The sequence below is a fragment of the Peromyscus leucopus genome, chromosome 1, assembly GCF_004664715.2.
Source record: "Peromyscus leucopus breed LL Stock chromosome 1, UCI_PerLeu_2.1, whole genome shotgun sequence".
NCBI lineage: Eukaryota > Metazoa > Chordata > Mammalia > Rodentia > Cricetidae > Peromyscus > Peromyscus leucopus.
The window spans coordinates 95330238-95350462 of NC_051063.1; the positions used below are offsets into that span (position 1 = coordinate 95330238).

The 20225-nt window shown below is 47.9% G+C and overlaps 1 protein-coding gene across 3 annotated transcripts in view; it reads left to right on the plus strand.

Annotated features, from left to right (window-relative positions):
* The window catches only part of Dennd5a (DENN domain containing 5A), a 72377-nt gene extending 64435 nt beyond the window's left edge, over positions 1-7942 (plus strand). For 2 of the 3 annotated variants that reach the window (XM_028894621.1, XM_028894620.2), the window contains 8 exons: positions 730-851; positions 2095-2240; positions 2816-2934; positions 3279-3460; positions 3965-4047; positions 4703-4826; positions 5790-5958; positions 6899-7942. In XM_028894621.1, the coding sequence (XP_028750454.1) occupies positions 730-851; positions 2095-2240; positions 2816-2934; positions 3279-3460; positions 3965-4047; positions 4703-4826; positions 5790-5958; positions 6899-7082 (1129 nt within the window). In that variant the 3' untranslated portion in view covers positions 7083-7942. The remainder of the gene's footprint in view (positions 1-729; positions 852-2094; positions 2241-2815; positions 2935-3278; positions 3461-3964; positions 4048-4702; positions 4827-5789; positions 5959-6898) is intronic. The other variant, XM_028894622.2, reaches the window with a different exon arrangement.
* Positions 7943-20225: the final 12283 nt, after the last annotated feature.

Genomic DNA, 20225 nt, shown 5'->3' on the forward strand with positions numbered 1-20225 from the left:
CTTACCAGTTTATTCTATCAGTGTATTTGAGGGCAAGTTCTTACCTTTTTAGGATCTGTGGGTAAGGCACTTTATACCTTCTCTGGCTGGTGGGGATTGTAGTATGGGCAACTAGAATAGTTGTCTTCTTTTTCTCTGTATTTCTCTTTGACAAGAGCCTGAACACTGCTCTCAGTGTCCCCTTTTCTGTGGAAGGTATTGTTGTCAAGCCACAGAGGGCCTAGAATTAGGCAAAGGAATTGGCCTTTGGTGTGCTGACTCTTACCTGCAAGCTGGGTCTGAGGTAGGCTCAGGAGCCTCCTCTGCATCACCTCTGGAATACAATGTTCTGACTTACAGCTCTCAGGTCTGTGCAAGGCTTTGAGATGTGGCCTGGTAATGAATGGTCACCACAGACCTTGTGCCAACAGTGTCTGTATTATCTCTGATGAACTGCAGACCAGTCCTTGGTTTAGAAAGGGAGATTCCATGACCTGTCCCATGGGACAGTATCGTAACATCAGCATGTGTTTTTGTTGGACCTGCTACAGCTTGGGCCCTTTTCCTCTAGCCTCAGCCATGCAGACTGGCTAGTTTTCAACCTTTACAAAGTGATCCTAAGAAGCTTGAGGCTTGACATCTCGTGCTTCCCTTACCCATCTGCTAGTGGAAGTGAGCACGCTTAGTTAGCTTCGTTCCTCTTCTCTTGGCTGGGGATTGATGTGTTGATGTCTTGCCTCCTGCTAACAGGAAGCTGTACAAGCGTTATGCTTTCCTGCGCTGTGATGATGAGAAGGAGCAGTTCCTCTATCACCTGCTCTCCTTCAATGCAGTGGACTACTTCTGCTTCACCAACGTCTTCACAACTATCTGTGAGTAGCTCTGTCCTCCGTTCCCTGCTGGCCTGCTCTAGCCAGGCTTTTTAAACCTACCCAGGCTGGCTGTCTCCTTTGTTCTTTATTTCCTTGTTTTTTTAATTTTTAAGAAAGAGTGTCACTGTGTAGCCAAACTGGTGTCAAAACCAGACTCATGACAGTCCTGCCTCTGCCTCCCAAGTACTGGCATCCACCTCCATGCCTGGCTTCCCTTGTATTTTCTGTTTGCCTTGTGTGTCTGTGGAAGAAGTAAGGGGGTACAGTTCCTTCTTGATGGCTGTTTTCTCTGAACTTTCTGTTCTCATGTCAGTGTTGTTCCAATCACTGCTCTTGGAGCTGGAGGACATAAAAGTATGCCAGGGAGCTACATTTCCTTTCCACCCTGCATACTTCTAAAGAGTCCTTCTTTTGTTTTGGCTTGAGAGGTGTCTCAGCATCACAGATTTGTGGTAGCCTCAGAGAGAGAGAGAAATCTCTTCCTGAAGTAGCAGGAAGAACTCCAGGTGACAGTATGTAATTTAGGCCAGGCCAGCTCTGCCCCAACTCATATATTCCTGTGAGTGGAGCCTGTCCCCGCCTTGGACCTCATTCTGCCACTCTCACAGGAAGAGGGTTCCAAATACCCTAAGGTCTTGGAACGTCATCTCTGTCTGATGCCAAGATTCTTTCCTCGCTTGGTAGCCTTTGAGTTGGCTTCAAAGCTAGTTCTCTGGCCAGCCACTCTCTGCAGCTACAACTCACACTCTTGTTTCTCTCTTTGGCGATCTTCCCTCTTAGACACTAGGACTGTGGGCTTGGTAGGTGTAGCACTGAACTGCAATTAGAAGACCCGAGGTAAACTGTTTCCCACTCTGTGCCCTGCAGAAGAGAGGTGGCAGCTGTGTAGCCTGCTAAGATCACTATTGTGTTATTAGGGGTCATGAGGCGAGAGACTGCAAAGTACTCTGAGATGGAATTCGGTTAGGAGGTGGTTACATTTAAAGTTGAGCCTCCAGATAGGCTTGTTTTTTTTTTTTTTTTTTTTTTTTTTTTTTTTAAATTGGGTGATAACCCTGGGAATAGTGAGAGCAAGGCTGGTGTTGGAAGCAGTCAGGGATTGTGATGCTTCAGAACTCTGCTGACAGCCACACAGCAGGGGCTGCAGTAGTCATGCCAGTATACCCTGGAGCAGGTCAGGGTCCCCCCATCAGGTGTGGGAGAGTTCCAGTCCCACCAGTACCTCTGTGGCTTCTCTAAACAGTGATTCCATACCACATTTTGATCGTCCCAAGCAAGAAGCTGGGTGGCTCCATGTTCACCGCCAACCCATGGATCTGTATATCAGGAGAACTGGGTGAAACACAGATCCTGCAGATCCCCAGGAATGTGCTAGAGATGACTTTTGAGGTATGTGTTACCTGGGGGTCCTATCCTAAGGCTGTGGGGACTCCAGTTTGTGACAGCTGAGGTGGGAGTTTTCTGCAGGACGTTATGGAGGCCTTGTTTCCCAGCCATATACGTCAGCACAGTTCTGAGACAGTCTGAGGCCAGGACAGGGTTGACCCTGAGGGAAGAATCTGCATCCTGTATGGAGTCACTGGCTGGAAGGAGTTTGTCAGAACTCACGTACTCCCTTGTCCTAGGGCACACATGGGGGTGGGGTGGGGTGGGGTGGAGTGTTGGGAAACTCCCCAGAGTTCTTTCAGCTGTTACACACAGGTATTTGTTAAGCCTCAGGACCAACCTCTAGAGTGCCTTGACCCCAGACCCTGGTCTTTTTCTAAGGCTAGCATCTTCTTTCTCAGCCATTAGCTGCCTAGGAGACAGTGCTGGGCTGCCAGATCTGGCGGGAGATGGAGCTGTGAGCTCTGCTCCTGCAGTTGCTGAGCCTGCCGGGTAGCAGGCAGCCAGTCATATTTGTGCCTTCAAGGATTGCCACTCTTTCCTCCTGCTTTTCTGACCTGACTTCTTTATTCACTCAGTGCCAGAACCTGGGGAAGCTCACCACTGTCCAGATCGGCCATGATAATTCTGGGCTGTATGCCAAATGGCTTGTGGAGTATGTGATGGTCAGGAATGAGATCACAGGACATACCTACAAGTGAGTGACTCTGAGTGTGCACCCTCAGGGCTGTCTGTGGTGATTGAGTATGAGCTTTTCAAGGAGCCTCTTAAGGTTTGACTCTGCCTTGTGCACTTGAAAGATACAGGATGGTTTCCAACCAAGTAAACACGTATAACATTGCTGGACACAGGTCCCAAGTCACCCAAACCACTCAGGTAGTTCCAGTGATAATACACTGTGGGACAAAGAGAGCCTGGGGAGCCCTTAATCTGGTTTTGTAACATGTCCCTATGGATTGGCTTTGTTGATGGCACTCCTGAGCAGCAAGGGAAGATGCTGGAGAAGTGAGCAGCTCTCAGGGGTCATTGCTTTACTTCCAGGTTCCCATGTGGCCGATGGCTAGGGAAAGGGATGGATGATGGAAGCCTGGAGCGAGTGCTGGTTGGGGAGCTGCTCACTTCTCTACCCGAGGTAGATGAGAGGCCTTGCCGGACTCCGCCCCTGCAGCAGTCCCCCAGTGTCATCCGGAGACTTGTAACCATCTCGCCCAACAACAAGCCCAGTAAGTAGGAGGAAAGTCTGGGGATGGGCAGATGTCTGCGAGTCCTGGTCCCAGCCTGTCCAGCAGCCCTAGGAGCTACCACTATTGACAAAGGCATCTCATCTCGTGATCATCATATGTATGCGGCTCTTGCCTTGAACACCTGGAAGGAGAATCTGATGTTCTCCTGTTTTTCCATGTTCCTGTCAGGGAGGGGGTCATTTCTGGCTGCCTCCTTCCTGGTGCCTCTTCACTGCCAAGTCATGGCCCTCTTATGGAAGCCAAGAATTCAGAGTAAATGGAAAGTAAACCTGGCCAGGGTCACATAGAGACAGAGTGCTCTTAGCTTTGACTTTGCCCCCCAAGATTGTGGGACAAGCTCTCTCTGCAGAAGTAGTTGGGCAAGAGTCTCTGCTTCCTAAGTTCCCACTGTCCTGCTTCTCCCATGGGCCTGTTTCCTGTGTCCCCAGTCTCCTGCTTGGTGACCTCTGAGATTCCTTAAGGATGTCTGCTTGATTTTCTCAGAGCTGAACACTGGGCAGATCCAGGAGTCCATCGGGGAGGCAGTCAATGGCATTGTGAAGCACTTCCATAAACCTGAGAAAGAGGTGAGCCTTCCTGCCCTCCAGCCCAGAGCCTTTTGAATAAGAGGGAGTCATCTTAATAGTGCAGTTAACCTTGTTATGCTCTTCAAGGTCCATGTGCTGTGGCTAGTCCAGAGTTATCAACAAGGTCTTCTAGGATATCCCAGGCTAGCCTTGGAGCTCATTATGTAGTCCATCCGGGCCTCAAAGTTGTCACAGTGCTCCTGCCTCTGCCTCCCGAGTGCTGGAATTATAGGCATTGTTACCGTGCCCAGCCAGAGCCCAGTACAACGTATGCCGAGTCTACTTTGGGATGGGACAGATGCCTTGTTCTGTTTTCCCCCATGCTGATGACCGAGTGGAATCTCTAGGGCCCCCTGGGAAACACAGCCTCTTCCTGTCCTTTTCTGGATTTGCTTGTGTCTGTCCAGAAGATGACTGCACTGGCTTTGTGCTCTGTTGGGCAGTGTCCTGTGTGTGACCCCACTCCATCACATGCCCTTCAGGAGTTCTTCACCAAGAGAGTGTGCTGGCCACTGTGGTTAGTGCTGGACAACAGATGAGAGAGAGCCTCGTGGTCTGTGACTTCTTCCTGGCCTGGCTGTGGGTTTAGGGACGCAGGGGTGGAAGGGCAGCTCAGCTGACATCTGCCTGTCACTCACCCTCTTTTCTTTCCTAGCGTGGCAGTCTGACACTGTTGCTTTGTGGAGAGTGTGGTCTCGTTTCAGCCCTGGAACAAGCTTTCCAGCATGGATTTAAATCACCCCGGCTCTTCAAAAATGTCTTCATTTGGGATTTCCTGGGTGAGCTGGTCTGTTGTTCAAGAATGGGGAAAACATGTAGCTGTGGAGGTCTTACCTGCATCATGGGGTCTGGCTGTAGAAGTCACGTCAGGCAGCCCTTGGGTCTGCTCTTTGTTTACCTTGGTTTTCTTTTCTTTTTTCTTTTTTTTTGGTTTTTCGAGACAGGGTTTCTCTGTGTAGCTTTGCGCCTTTCCTGGAACTCACTTGGTAGCCCAGGCTGACCTCGAACTCACAGAGTTCCGCCTGCGTCTGCCTCCTGAGTGCTGGGATTAAAGGCGTGCGCCACCACCGCCCGGCTACCTTGGTTTTCTTGAAAGGATTGCCAGGAGCACTCCAACTCCATGCTCATCCTTTATGAGCTCTTGACAGAAGAAATTCTAAGTATCCTTCATCTATAATAGGCAGGCTTGTCCCAAGTCCTCACCCTCTGTCCCTATAGATCCAAAAGGACAGTTCAGAGTATTGGATCCCAAGCCCTGTGTGGTCCCCACTGAAAGATTTTTTATCCCGGAGAGAGTCCTCAGAGCTTTCTTGTCTCTTCAGACCAGGGGAAAAGACCATGTTTATGCAAAGGCTACATAAATACATTTTGTAACTAGAGATTATTTTTACTTAATTTTTTAAATGTATTTTAAAAGATTTACTTATTTATTTATGTGTATGAGCACTCTATCTGCAGGTACACCTTTATGCCAGAAGAAGACATCAGATCCTACTATAGATGGTTGGGAGCCACCATGTGGTTGCTGGGTCTTGAACTCAGGACCTCTGGAAGAGCAGGCAGTGCTTTTAACCTCTGAGCCATCTCTCCAGCCCTAGAGATTATTTTTAAATATACTCACTGACATCAGTGTACTTGCTTTGTTCTCCTGAAGTTGCCTTTTGGGCTTGGAGAGTCCCACAGCAAGTGATGTGTAGAACAGGCTTTGGGGACCATTGTCACAACTTTTCTGCTTTTCACAGAGAAAGCACAAACCTATTATGAGACGCTGGAGCAGAATGACGTAGTTCCTGAGGAAAACTGGCACACGAGGGCCCGCAACTTCTGCCGCTTTGTCACTGCGATCAACAACACGCCCCGGAACATCGGCAAGGACGGCAAGTTTCAGATGCTGGTGTGCCTGGGAGCCAGGTACTGCAGGGCAGAGTGCAGGGTAGCCGCTACTCAGATCACAGCAGTAGGGCTGTCATGCAGGGGCACTGGCCACGGCCCAGGCACCTTTGGAGAGCTCCTTTAGGCTGTTCATTCCTTCTGTGTCCTGTATGTTTGTGGATCTGTGAAGGAGAACGTGTAGAATTAGGGAAGACGGAGGCCATATTTTGATGGGAAGATTTAAAACCACCCCTTGAGGAAATTGGAAGTAAATATATATAGTTATTCTTTCAGTAAAATTTGGATGTCCCAGGCCTTCTAGAGAGTGGTAGGAAGAAAACTGAACTGAGAAGTTTACTTGTCATGTTAAAAAGCAAAAGGTGACAAGAATCCATCAGACTACCTTGTAAGATGTGCTGAAACCCTAGGGGGAGAGAGTCCAGAGAAGGCTTCAGGAGGAGGTGCTACTGAGATGAGGCTTTAGTGTGAGGAAGTGACAGGTAGAATGAGGGACGGGCAGTGTTAGGAAGCACGTTCCAGAGGAAGCAGGGCTCTTCAAGACCTGAGACAGAAAATTCCTCCTGGATTACGACCGCATTGTCTCATGAGAAGACTGGAATAATGTGGGTCTGATATCCTGGTTTTATGCATCAGAGTGGACAGCATTGAGAGTGTATGAAGGCAAGAGGCCTGGAGGCAATGGCATTCCTTCAGCCTAGTAACTGGTGTGTACTAAGGTTATCTGGGGAGATGAAGGAGGTGGAGGGAGAGGCAGGTGACAGGGGTAACTGGGTTGGTTGTTCCAGGCTAAGCAGGTCCCAGTGGAGGGCAAGCTCCTTTAGGAGGGAAGTGGGGCTATGGGGAGGTGCCAGCTTCTTCATCATCAGGCTCAGCTCAAGGATCCCCCTGGGCCTTGTCCTGTTTTTCTTCCTTTTCCCTCACTTTGACCTGCCTGGACCACTCACTCCCACCCTGCCAGAGATCACCTCCTGCACCACTGGATTGCCTTGCTGGCCGACTGCCCCATCACCGCACACATGTATGAGGACGTGGCACTGATCAAAGACCACACGCTCGTCAATTCCTTGATCCGAGTGCTGCAGACCTTGCAAGAGTTCAACATCACACTGGAGACCTCCCTTGTTAAGGGCATTGACATCTGACCTCCCAGCACCAGCCAGCAGCAGGACCCAGAAAGACTCCCTGCAGCTCTGCCTCTTCGTCCCAAAGGGACCTAAGCATTTGTAAGGGACAAGAAGAGATGTATACTTACTGTAAAAAGAAAACTAGAGGATTTTTGGAAAAAATAATCTATTTTAGAGTTTATTTGCTGATCTGCTTTTTACACACTTTGATGTGAAAGAGTGACAGGAAGAGGGAGCGAGGCTGGCACTGCTTATTTTGAAGCTGGTGCCCTCCCTTGCACGGCCACGCACTGGGAGCCTGTGGCCTCCTGGACTGAGCCTGCGCACACGTGTGGGGCTATTCCACATGCTGCCCCGTCACGTCGATGAGGCCATTCCACGTCGTTTTTAAACTAATGTTTTCTATATTAACATTGTTCTGAATATCTGGCTTTCACAGGCCATGCACAGGTGTGCGAGCGGGAAATCCATGCTCCAGTAAAGGGATTCGTAGCAGTGCCTCTGATCAAGCGCTGCAGTCGGCCCACATCTGTTTCCCTGCCTTCCCCTTTTTTTGGTCAGTATTATTTGGGAAGGAGACATGCCAGGACGTGTCGTTTTGCCGCTGTCATGTAGAAAATCATGTTTCCTGTTGGCACAAAGTTGCCCAGAAGTAAACATGAGCATGTTTTAACAGGCTTGTCTTCTTCATCTATCTTATTTATTTAACCTGCCATTGTGTGTTTTAAGTATTTGTTTTTCTTTTCTTTTTTTCTCTCTAAGAAAAGGAAAAGCTTGTCACAATCTAACTGGCTATGTTATTACTGTTAAATTTGTGTTGTTTTGCAACTTAGAAACCAGCTACAGTATGGCCCACTTAATAAAACACCTGAGACAAACCTCACTGGTCACTGGCTTTAATGGGTGTGTGTGTGGGGGCGCTGTGGAGGGTGCAGTGTGGCCTGCCTGACGACCAAACTCTGCATCTCTCTCCCCGAGGCTGGCTGGGCTCTGGACTGCCTAGGATACCCCTGAGGACCTGTGTCCTTGGGCCCTCCTTCCCTCCCTGGTGCCCAAGGCTTTCATAGCTCATTTAGTCAACTGAGGAAGGGGATGTGGGAGGGTGGTTTTCCCACTACGCAGGGGGAGGAGACTTGGCAAGAGCTTACAAAGATTGTCACTTGATGGATGATTCTGGGCCATTTCTTTAGAAGGGTAGGGAGACTGAGTGGGAACATAGAACACGGGTGGCCTTGTCTGCCCTCGTGTGTGTGTGTGTGTGTGTGTGTGTGTGTGTGTGTGTGTGTGTGTGGTGCAAAAGCCCATTTTCTCGTGAAGGGTTTGCTGTGTCAGATGTAACAGCGGGAGAGCATTAGGACACTAGTAACCAGCTAAGTTTTTATTTTTAAGTCAGACCCCTTTGGCAGAATGTTCCAGAAGCATGGCCTGAGCACATAGAGCCCTCAAACCAGTCATTGCTTTCTTTAGTGTTCTCATGGTTCTGCATATACCGTTCTCTGCTTTTCCTTTCTCCACTGCCTGTACATTGTGCAGTGTTTACTTTTAGGAGGCACCTGCTATGATGTCTTCCCCAGCCTCCCAGGCAATTGTCATTTTCAGATTACGGCTCTGCAGTTTCTTAGAGTTTGACAGACACCAGGGCCATCCCTGGGCTGAGAGCTTCTGCAGGGCAGAGAGGACTCCAGCACATCTCTGTCTTCTTTGTGGTATCTGGGGAGTGCACAAGGGGTGTTTTTGCAATAGATAAGGAAAAGGAGGCTTCAGGAGAGCCACACTGTGGTGTCTTGCCAGAAGGGGGCATGAGCGGGCTGCATAGTGAAACCTCAGTTCCTTTGCACGTTGGGGAGGGAAAGAGAGGAGAGGGTGGGTCGTGTCTTCAGAGCACAAAGGGAGAATTTCTGGCCCCTAAGAAGGGTAGCATGAAGCTCAGCTGTATGTGTGCCTGTTGTGAACCTAAGCCAGGCACACCTAAAACCAGGAGCTTTACAGACACTCTGCAAAGCAAGTGTAGATTATCCCAGGTCTGGGATGAGACCAAGGCCTGGAAAAGTTGAATTCCTTGCTCAAGGCCATATAGCTCGTAAGTAGTTTGTGGTTATTAGAGCAGTCTTAACCCTAGCTCGTGGTTTTCCCTCCTGACAGCTAGTCCCTTGTTTGAGTGAGTGCTCCATGCTTTATTATTTTAGAGACCTTCCCTAACGGACCCCGTCAGTCCTTCACTTCTCCTGCCTCTACTTATAAGCATTACACTAATTATTTGTTCATAATAATTGAATAAATAAAGCTGAGTGTCAGCTTTATCAAGGTGAGACTTGATTTACTTTGTTCACTAAATTGTGCCTGGCAATATGGTAGGAACCTAGTGTTTGGAATAAATGATTTCATTGGTCATAGGCTTCAGACCAAGGGCAAGCCGCATAATTCCCCCAAACCTCAGAAACAGAAACAGATCAATAATAGTGTCTGCATCCTAGGGATGCGACAAAGGTTAAATAAGTCAGGCATGGGCCAGTGACATGGCTCAGCAGTAAAGGCACTTGCTGCTGGGGATCTGAGTTCAATCCTGGGGCCCATATGGTAGGAGAGAACTGATTCCTGCTAAGTATCCTCTGATCTCCACACGTGCCCTGTGGCATGCTTCTGTATGCACATGTGCACACACACAGTAAATGTAATAAAGGAAGTGTCAGGTGTGTGCCAGTGTCTACTGTTGCTGTTACCTTGTGTTACACCCTGACTTTTCCTGGTATTGAAACCCAGAGGCAAATGGTGGTGGGCATGCGACTTTAGGGAGGATGGAATTCACTCTGAGATCTGCTTTGGGTAGCAGATTATCAGGGGAGTGGACCTGGCATGCTGAGAGAACAGTAGGAGCGAAGAGGTATGAGAGGGCCAGTGGGGTGGAAGCTTGGAGCAGTTGAGAGGTCAGCCTCACCTGGGGAGGGGTGCAGGTTTGTGGGCCCCATAGCCACAAGGTCAGAGACAGTGGCCGAGAGGTATGGAAGGGCACCCATCCAATGGACGCTCCGGATCTGTGGACTGATGTGGAATTTCCACGTGCTGCACACACCAGCACAACACAGGGACTGACATTCTCAGAACACGTTTCCGCCCCACCAATGGTCCTGCTCTTGGCCCTCCTTGTTTGACACTGAACTGAGAAGTGGAAACTCAAGGCCTGAATGCTGCTGCAGAGCTGGGTGGCAGGAAGGGGAGTGTGTGTCTCCCTGGTCGAACCCTGCCCATCAGGAGGTCACAGGACTCAGGACAGAAGCAACTTAGGGAGAAAGGTTTATTCAGTTCAGGTTAGTTATCCTGGTTGGGGAAAGGTAAGGCAACAGGAGCTTGAAGCAGCTAGTTAATCCACAGCAAAGAGCAGAGAGGGAGTGAGGGAGGGATGGACGGACAGATGGATGGACAGATGGACGGATGGACGGACAGATGCCAGTGCTCAGCTTACTCCTTTTTATTCAGTACAGGATCCAGTCCATGAAATGGTGCCACCCACATTATCGGTGAGTCTTCATACCTCAACTCAAGTAAGACAGTCCTTCACAGGCCAACTTAATTATATCATTCCTCACAGACAGTCTTCCCAGATGATTCTAGATTTCGTCAAGTTCACAGTTAAATCACAATTCTTTATCCTCTCTCAGCTCTTAGGAGCTAATAACTTGAGCCAGCGTTCACACTGTGTGGCCCCTGATGAATGTGGGACAGGCCTAACTTGGGACAACGGAGTAACAGGCTGTGGTTCTGCACAGCAATGGAACTCAGCTGTGAGTTTCAGTGAGGGAGTTGGTGGCCTGGGTCGGCCAGGAGCAGAGGGGTTGCTGAGAAGGTGGGTGTGAACATGTTTCCTAAATTAGGGCTTTGCTGCTGCTGCTGCTGCTGCTGCTGATAACAGCTGCTTCTGCTGGGACTGTCTCTTTCTGCTGTGTTTTTATCATCACTGGAATTAGGAGTGGCGTAAGAGAGCAGCCACATCCAGCAGCTCTAGATTTCAAGGACTCTTGAGTCAGTTGTATCCTGCATGGGGCCCAGTCAGGACCTGTAGCAGCTCTGGGTAAGGATGGATCCGTTCACCCAGCACCCAGCCCTGCCTGCCTCAGCGTCTGTGCCTGCTCTCATCCCATGCTGCTCACATGCCAAGATTTCTGGGTAAGTGAACAAGCACGTGAACTCAGTGCAGTACTTGTCATTCCACACAGGTCATTCCACACCTCTGCCAGCCCCAACTACGTGTCCTCCCCATCCCCGTCCCAGTCCCAGGGGCCTCCCTCCTTAAAACTGCTAGACAGTTTTTAAAAACATTTTTAAATTAATTAGGGGCTGGAGAGGTGGCTTAGCAGTTAAGAGCACTTGTTGCTCTGGCAGAGGACCCAGGTTCTGCTTCCAGCACCCACATGGTGGCTCACAACCATCCAGTTCCATGGGATCCTCCGCCCTCTTCTGACCTTCACAGGCACCAGGCATGCACATAGCACACGTATATAGACACAGGCAAGCAAAATACTCACTAATACTCACTACATGAAATAATTCTTTTTTTTTTTTTTTTTGGTTTTTCGAGACAGGGTTTCTCTGTGTAGCTTTGTGCCTTTTCTGGAGCTCAATTGGTAGCCCAGGCTGTCCTCGAACTCACAGAGATCCGCCTGCTCTGCCTCCCGAGTGCTGGGGTTAAAGGCGTGTGCCACCGCTGCCGCCACCACCCGGCCGAAATAATTCTTAAAAAATGAATTAATTTTGTATGTACGTGAGGGTATAGAAGCCACTTGTGCATGTGGAAATCAGATGGTGGCACCTTTGGTATGTGGGAACTGCGCCGTTGGTCCAGTCCAACGGCTGTCACCAATGCTGGGCTTGTTTGTGCTCAGTGCGCCTGCTCCAGGATGGCTGGGTTACTCAGTTTTCATTCTCCTTTGTGGCCCTGCTCTCTGGTGGGTGTTATGTGTGAAACAAAAATCTCCACATTCTGTGCCCTCTACGTGTCCTCTCATGTGGCTCCACCAGATCTTCTTGTCAGAAACCTTCCAGGCCTTTTCCTTCCCAACCCCTGACTATCCTGGGATCGGAAAGTGATAACCTGTGGTGATATATTGTGTACCCTAATAAACTTGCCTGAGGATCAGAGGACAGAGCCAGCTACTAGATTAGATATAGAGGTCAGGCAGTGGCGGCACACACCTTTAATCCTATCACTCAGAAGCAGAGTCTGGGTCTCTGTGAGTTCAAGGCCACACTGGGCTACATAAGATTGATCCAGTATAGGAGAGAAACAGAGCCAGGCAGTGGTGGCACACACCTTTAATCCCAGCACTTGAGATCTCATGCCTTTGCTTGAGAAGCACACACACACACACACACACACACACACACACACACACACACACACGCGCGCGCGCGCGCCTTTAATCCCAGGAAGTAATACTCAAGGCAGAGAAAGGTATGTAATGAATGAGGAAACAGGAATTCACTTTCTTTAGGCTGAAGATTTCATAGAGGTAAGAACTATTGGCTGGCTGTTCTGCTTCTCTGATCTTTCAGCTTTCACCCTGATATATGGCTCTGTTTTCTATTTTTTGTTTTTATTAAAAGACCATCTAAGATTCGAACAATAACCCTTGTTCAAAGTCAGGATCACGGAGCTCACCAGCCCTGGCCCAGGGATGTGAGAAGTCTCCTGTGTGCTTCTTGCTGTGTGAGTAGGTGCACAGCAGCAGCTCTGTGTGCTGGAGAGGTCTTGTCTTGTCCTTCAGATGACCCTTAAATGTGCCTGTCATGCAGCCACTGTCCATTTTGGGCCCTCTACCTGGCCCATCAGCAAGCAAGCTGGGTTAGCAGTTCTACCTTGGCAAGTCTGAGTTACCCAGTTCATACAGGCAGTTCTGGATGTCTTGTCACTTTATGGATGAGCCTGTCCTCAAAAGGAGGGCCCATTCTAGTAACAGGAGCTATTTCTTAAAAATCCCCTGCCACAGATGGCCCAGTTCACTCTAGGTCCCAGGAGCTCTGTCTAGTGGCTTGCAGAGAGAGGTCCATGTTGAATCTCCCATTTGCTACTTCCAGCACATGGGGCTTGTTACATCTTAGGAGCCCAGTGCCAAGCCCTTTGCCCAGCCTCCTGGGCCTCCTGGAGAGATCTTTTCCATTCAGGGCTTCACTGCAAGCTAGCAGCTTTCCATGTCACCAGAGAATTCCTAGGAGTGGGGATGCACCCTCCAGAATACAAGGAGGCTCACTTCCTTTCTAGAAGATGCAAGAGGATTCAACTTATCTTTCACTTCTTTTTATTTTTTTGTATTTATTTTTTCATTTAATTTGGTGCCAAGGATTGAACCCCAGGTCTAGACTCTAGAGCATGCTCAGTGTATACTCGACCAGTTTCACCTTTCACTGTGGCTTTTACCTTGAAGGGGGATATTCTGGCAGAGTGTGACCCCTGGTTGCCTGAAACTTGCATATATGTTCTTATCTACTCCAATGGAAAAAGAAGAAGTTTGGACACGTCAGGCATTCATGTGGAAAAGACAGCAGCCATTTGATTTGGCACCAAAGCTGTGTTTAACTCTCTTGGCTTCAGGCATCATCCTGAGAGGTTGTGGCCATTTGGATATCCCACAGAGCACCAGCACCATCCTGATGATTATATCATGGGATTGGGCAGGAAAGGCAAGTGGCACCCAGCTTCTCAGAGCCATTTTCAAGACTGGTGCTCCCCTGTGAAGATGCAGGTACCTGCTGCTTCTGCAAAGCTTTCCAGTTGAGAGGTGACACCCGAGAGAGCTACATCTTCCCCCTAGAGCCTGAAAAGTCAAGAAGGTTTCCTGGAGAAGAGCGACATGTTCAGGTTAGCATTTTGAGGAAGGACGTGAACATTCCAAGTAGGGGTCAAAGAAGGTGAGCGTGACTTGGGCGGAGTGGTTATGGAGGGAGTTGGAGGCTTCTACAGTTGCCTAGAGGCCTAGAGGCCGAGGCTTAGCTGGGTTGGATGTGAGGTAAGCAAACCAGTCCCCTGCTGGTGTAGCATCAGGCTGTTTTTGAACTTCAGTTCTTATACTATCAAAAAGAAGGTTGGGGCTGGCTGACTTTGGAGCAGCCCCAGGAACTGAGGGCATGTTCTTCCCTTCCCCTGACCCTGAAAGTGAAGCCGGCAGTTTCTGAAGTTTCCTTCCGGGTGGAGCAAGTAGGCCCTGAAAACTTCCCCCTGGCCCTGTAGGGTCCCAGGGATCTCAGCTTCCTGAAGGCTTATTATAGGGTCTGACCTTTAACTCAGGCTGGACAGTTGCAGCAGCCTTGGAACTCCAGGATTAATTCCCCTGAACCTGCACAAACTTCTCAGCCAGATCCTAGGCTGCTGCTCCCAGCCCTACAGCTGGCCCAACTATCCCTTGACCAAACTTTCCATCTTGCTTCAAACTTTTCTTCCTGATCCACTCTCTGTCCTCAGGAAGTGGCTCTATCTTCCCCACCCTTCAGCTCACTCTGGCCAGGCAGCTCTGTACTGGACTCTTGGTGAGGTCATCAACTAGAATCGAAGCCAAGAATGCACGAGGGGCAGGCCTTCCAGTAAGCTGTTAGCGGCTGGGGGATGGCCTTGGGTAAAGTGCTTGCTGCCCAAGCCATGAGGACCTGAGCTCAGATCTCCAGAACACACTTAAGCTGTATGTGGTGGTGGTGGTGTGTGTCTGTAATCCCAGTGCAGTGCCCTTAAAATGAGATGTGAGATGGGAACAAGTGAGTCCCTGGAGGTTTGTGGGCCAGCTAGCCTGGCGTTGGCGATAATCAAGAGACCCTCTCAAACTGTGGTTTGACTGAGAGTGGCCCTCATAGGCTCATAAGTTTGGTCCTTAGTTAGTAGAACTGTTTGGGAATGATTAGGTGTCACCTTATTGGAGGAGGTGTGTCACTGGGGTGGGCTTTGGGGTTTCCAGCACCATGCCTGTCTGCCTGCTCCCATGCTTTTCACCACAATGATCATGGACTAACCCTCTAAAACTAAGTAAGACCCCAATAAAATGCTTTCTTTTATAAGTTGCCTTGGTCATGGTGTCTTTTCTCAGCACAGTAACCTAAACTAAGACACAACCACACAGAAGGCAAGGACCTACACCGGACTCACATATGAACACATACACATTAAAACCAGCACTCTGGGAGGCAGAGGCAGGCGGATCTCTGTGAGTTCGAGGCCAGCCTGGTCTCCAAAGCAAGTTCCAGGAAAGGCACAAAGCTACACAGAGAAACCCTGTCTCGAAAACAACAACAACAACAACAAAAACAAAACAGCCAGGCGTGGTGGTGCACACCTTTAGTCCCAGCACTTGGGAGGCAGAGGCAGGTGGATCTCTTGCGAGTTCAAGGCCAGCCTGGTCTACAGAGCGAGTTCCAGGACAGGCTCCAAAGCTACGCAGAGAAAGCCTGTCTTGAAAAAACCAACCAACCAACCAAACAACATTTAAAAAGATCCCTTGCGTCTTTTGGTGGAGAGTTTCTGCAGCAATGGCGAGTCAGTTGGGGCACTCAGCAGCTGCTGCATGCCAAGAAGCGGGCAGCTGAGAAGGTGTCTGAGACCCGCAAGTGAAAGAATTGGAGGCTGAAGCAGGCCAAGGGAGAAGTCCAGGCTGAGTGAACAGTACCGCCTGCAGAGGGAGGAGGTCAAGGCTAAGGAGGCTGCGTCCCTGGGGTCCCATGGCAGTTGTAGCAGTGAGGTGGAGAGAGGGAGAGGCTGCAGCTCGGAGAGAGAGAATGACTCCCTGGGAGACAGATGACCGTCCTCCAGAGCTACTGCTAGCAGAACAGGGATGAAGTCCTGGATAACCTTCTGGCCTTTGTGTGCCACATCCGGCCAGGAATCCATGAAAACTAGGGCATAAACGGATGGGAGGTGGAAGCACCTGCCTTGTGGGGTGGCATGGGAGATGCCCGAACACAGCAGGAAAACCTCCCAGAGCTCGAGTTCTGTACAGGAAGGCATTCAGTTTCGCTCTTCTGGTGGAGATCCCTTCACTTGTTGAGAGTCAAATCTAGCTTTTTTTATATCTTAGCAAGTACCTGAAGTTCCATCTTTTTACCTTGTGTGTCTTTAAGGAGTGTATGTTTCCTGTGTGTTTGTGCAAACAGCAGGTATCACTGTTCCTTTACTAGTCTAGTAGGAAAGAACCAAACCTATTATTTGAAGAGAGAGAGAGAGAGAGAGAGAGAGAGAGAGAGAGAGAGAGAGAGAATTGATTCCTTCCACTTTCTTAAAGGTCAGGGGCGGTTATCTATGAAAAAGTAGTAAAAAGCATTTGTAACTCCTATGAAGCAGCGGCCAGCCTTACAGTCGTCCATTCTGGCTAATTTAGGACAGTAGATATGCTTGTTCAGGCTGCTGTTAGTGTATCTTAACCCAAATTACTAGATGCTAGGACACAAGAACTTGTTACATGTTATTTGGTTTGCTTGTAATAATTTAAAAGTAAAACTTTGTCTTGCCTTTAAAAAAAAAAAAGGTTACTTACAAAACTCTAAAAACCACTCTCCCCTGGCCTTGTATTTGTGCCTCTTCTTTAGATTTGGGAGTTGGGGGTCCCTCTGGTGAGGCTGGAAATTGAGTGGTCTGGGCTGCAGTTGAGGCCCTGGCCATGCACATTGTAAAGCTCAAGCTTAAACTATCCTGAGACTGTGAGTTTGTACAACTTTGTTAGCAAGAAGCCAACAGAAGGTTAAGTGAAGACTGCTGCTCTGTTTTGTTCACAAAATACTGTACTGGTTTTTGTGACTATAAGTGAGTCTTTGAGGGTGTTCTTTATTTATTAATGTTAGTGAACCCAAGGGTGGGCATTAATCTAAGACCTGAGTCAGTGAAGCATTAGTCTCAGCCTGTTATGGAACCCACACAGCCTGGCCTCTGTTCTCCAGTTCCTTTTATGTATGAAATAAGCACTTCAACCCAAAGACAAAAGGATGAGCCAGTAAATGGTCTCTGTTTTCATTAGGGTTTCTGTTGTTACGAAGAAACATAAAGCCGCTTGAGGAGAAAAGGGTTTATTTTGCTCACAGTTCCGTATAACCGTCCATCATCAAAAACTGAGGACAGGAACTCACATAGGGCAGAAAGCTGGAGGCAGGAACTGATGCAGAGGCCGTGGAGGAGTGAGAGATGAAGAAGCAGCATGAAGAGAGAAGTGTGAGGAAGTGAGTGGGTGAAAGAATGAGTGAGTAAAATGTGATAGATAGACTAATGCTTGTTCCTAATTACCCTCAGATAAAAAGTTTCCTTCCCCTCGCTACTCTGAGGCATTCCTTTTATTACCCTGAACAGATCATGGAAGCTGGTCTCTCCTGGTCAGGATAGTGCTGCTTAACTGGCTTGCTCCCAATGGCTTGCTCAGCCTGTTTGCTTATAGAACCCAGGACCACCAGCTAAAGGGTAGACCCACCCACATCAATCACTAATTAAGAGAATGCCTTGAGGGCTTGCCTACAGCCCAACCTTATGGAGGCAGTTTCTCAGTTGAGGCTCCCTCAGATGACTTTAGCTTGTGTCAGGTTGACATAGAACTAGCCAGCACAGTCTCCAAAAATAAGCAAAGCAAATTAGGTAAGAAAATGAAATACAGGGCTGGAGAGATGGCCCAGCAGTGAAGAGCTCTTGCCACTCTTTCAGAGGACCGGGTTGAATTCTCAATACCTATGTGGAACTCCAGGTCCAAGAGATCTGACTTCCTTTTCTGGCACCCACCACAGAGGTGGGTACCAAGCATACACATGATTCACAGACAAACATGTAGGTAAAACCCATATACCTAAAATTAAAAAATAACAAAAAAACAACCCTCTTAAAGAAGAAAAAAGACACCCAGATAAGTAAAGAATTAAAAATGTTTATTTGCAGAGCATGTGATTTGTGGTTGTTTAATTTTAGTTTTCTGAGACAGGATCCCATGGAACCTGGTCTGGCTTCAAGTGAGCTGGGATTACAGATGTGCACCACCACAGCTGGTGAAATGGCTCAAAGAGTTAAGAGCACTTAACTGCATTTCCAGAGGACCCTGGTTTGGTTCCCAGCACCAACAGTGGGTAGCTCACAACCACCTGTACCTCTAGTTCTAAGTAATCTGACACTCTTTCTGTGGGATAATGCTCTTGTACACTGAAAGATTTGTCACTTCAATTGGTTTAGTAAAATGCTGACTGACCAGTAGCCAGGCAGGAAGTATAGGTGGGACGACCAGACTAGGAGAATTCTGGGAAGAAGGGGGGCAGAGTTAGGGAGTTGCTAGCCAGATGCAGAGGAAGCAAGATGAGAATGTCACACTGAGAAAAGGTACTAAGCCATGTGGCTAAACATAGAAAGAATTATGGGCTAATTTAAGTGTAAGAGCTAATTAGTAATAATCTTGAGCTACTGGCTGAGCATTTATAAGTAATATTAAGCCTTGGAGTCAGTTATGTGGGAAGCAGCTACCTGGTATTTGGGAGTAGGCAGGTGGGAGAGAAACTTCTGCCTACATACCCTACTTTTTACCTACTGAGCCATCTTCTGGCCTCTGTGGGTACTACATGCACATGGTGTACATAAACACATGGAGGCACACACATAATAACCCCAAACAGGTATGCAACACCGCAGCTAACGTTATGATGTGATCTTGTATGTAGAGAATTCCAAATGATCTACTAAAGACTATTATTAGGACAAATAAGAGAGATAAGGAAGATTTCAAGATTAGCATACAAAAATAAATTATATTTTTACACAGTAGCAACAAACACACTGCAAATTAAGTTCCATTTATAATAGCATCCAAAAGAATAAAATGCTTAGGGAATCTCTAGAAAAAACAAATACAGTATGTATACTCTAAAAACCACAAAAGATCATTGCGAGATAGGAAAAGACCTTGTTAATAGCCCATGTTCATGGATCAGAAGACATAGTATTGGTAAGATATCACCCAACTGAGCAGTCTCTGTTACAGTCCCACCCAGGGGCCAGCAGATGGCTCAGTAGGTAAAAGCATTAGATATACAAGCCTGATAAGTCAATTCTGACCCCCAGAACCTATGTTAAAAACTAGGTGTGGGGTGTCCACTGCAACCCCAGCACTCCTATGATGAGATGGGAGGTGGAGACAGGAGACTCTCCCAGTGAGGCTGGAATACAGCTCAGGAGCAGCAAGATGGAAATGAGGTCAATTCCTGAGGTCCTTTGACTTCAGTATGCACATCATGACACCAGTGTGCTCACACTGTCTCCCTAGTACAAACCAATCTGACTTCTTTATATACACAATGAGCCAATCTTGGGCACTGGAGAGATGGCTCAGCGGTTAAGAGCACCGACTGCTCTTCCAGAGGACCTGGGTTCAATTCCCAGCACTCACATGGCAGCTCACAGCTGTCTGTGACTCCAGTTCCAGTGGCTCCAACACCCTCACAGAGATATAGATACAAGCAAAAACCAATGCACATGAAATAAAAGTAAATAAATTTAAAAAAAAAAAAGCCAATCTTAAAACTCATGTGAAAATCAAGAGATGTAGGCTAGCCGAAGCAAACTTGTAAAAGACTAAAGTTGAAATACTTGAATTTCCTCATTCTAAAACTTCCTATCAAGTTAGTGTAGTATTGGCATAAGGATAGACATACAGAGATGTGAAACGAAACTGAGTCTAGAGATACGCTGCCATGCTAATGGTCAATCAGTTGTTGGCCACGGTGCCAAGAGAGTCCTGTGGGGAAGATAACGTTTACAACACCGGGTGCCAGCACAGCTGGTTGGTTACCCCACGCAAAAGAGTACAGTTGGGCCCTAACTCACAGCACAAATAAAAATCAACTCAAGATAGATTGAAGATCTACATGTAATAGCTAGTGTTATAAAATTCCTGGGAAAAATGTAGTAAAATTTTGTGACCTAGGATTAGGCAATAGTCTTAGCTATGCTATCCAAAACAGAAGCAATTTTTTTTTTCAAATTTAAAATTTTTATCCTTCAAAGGATTGTTGTTAAAAGGACAATCCACAGAATAGTACAAAATATTTCTAAATCATGTATCTGACATAGGACCAATATCTATAATATATAAAGATCTTACATAACTTAATAAGACAGTCCAGTTTAAAAATGGGTAAAGAGTTCTTTCTAAGCTTGTACTCTTTAAGGATGAGGCC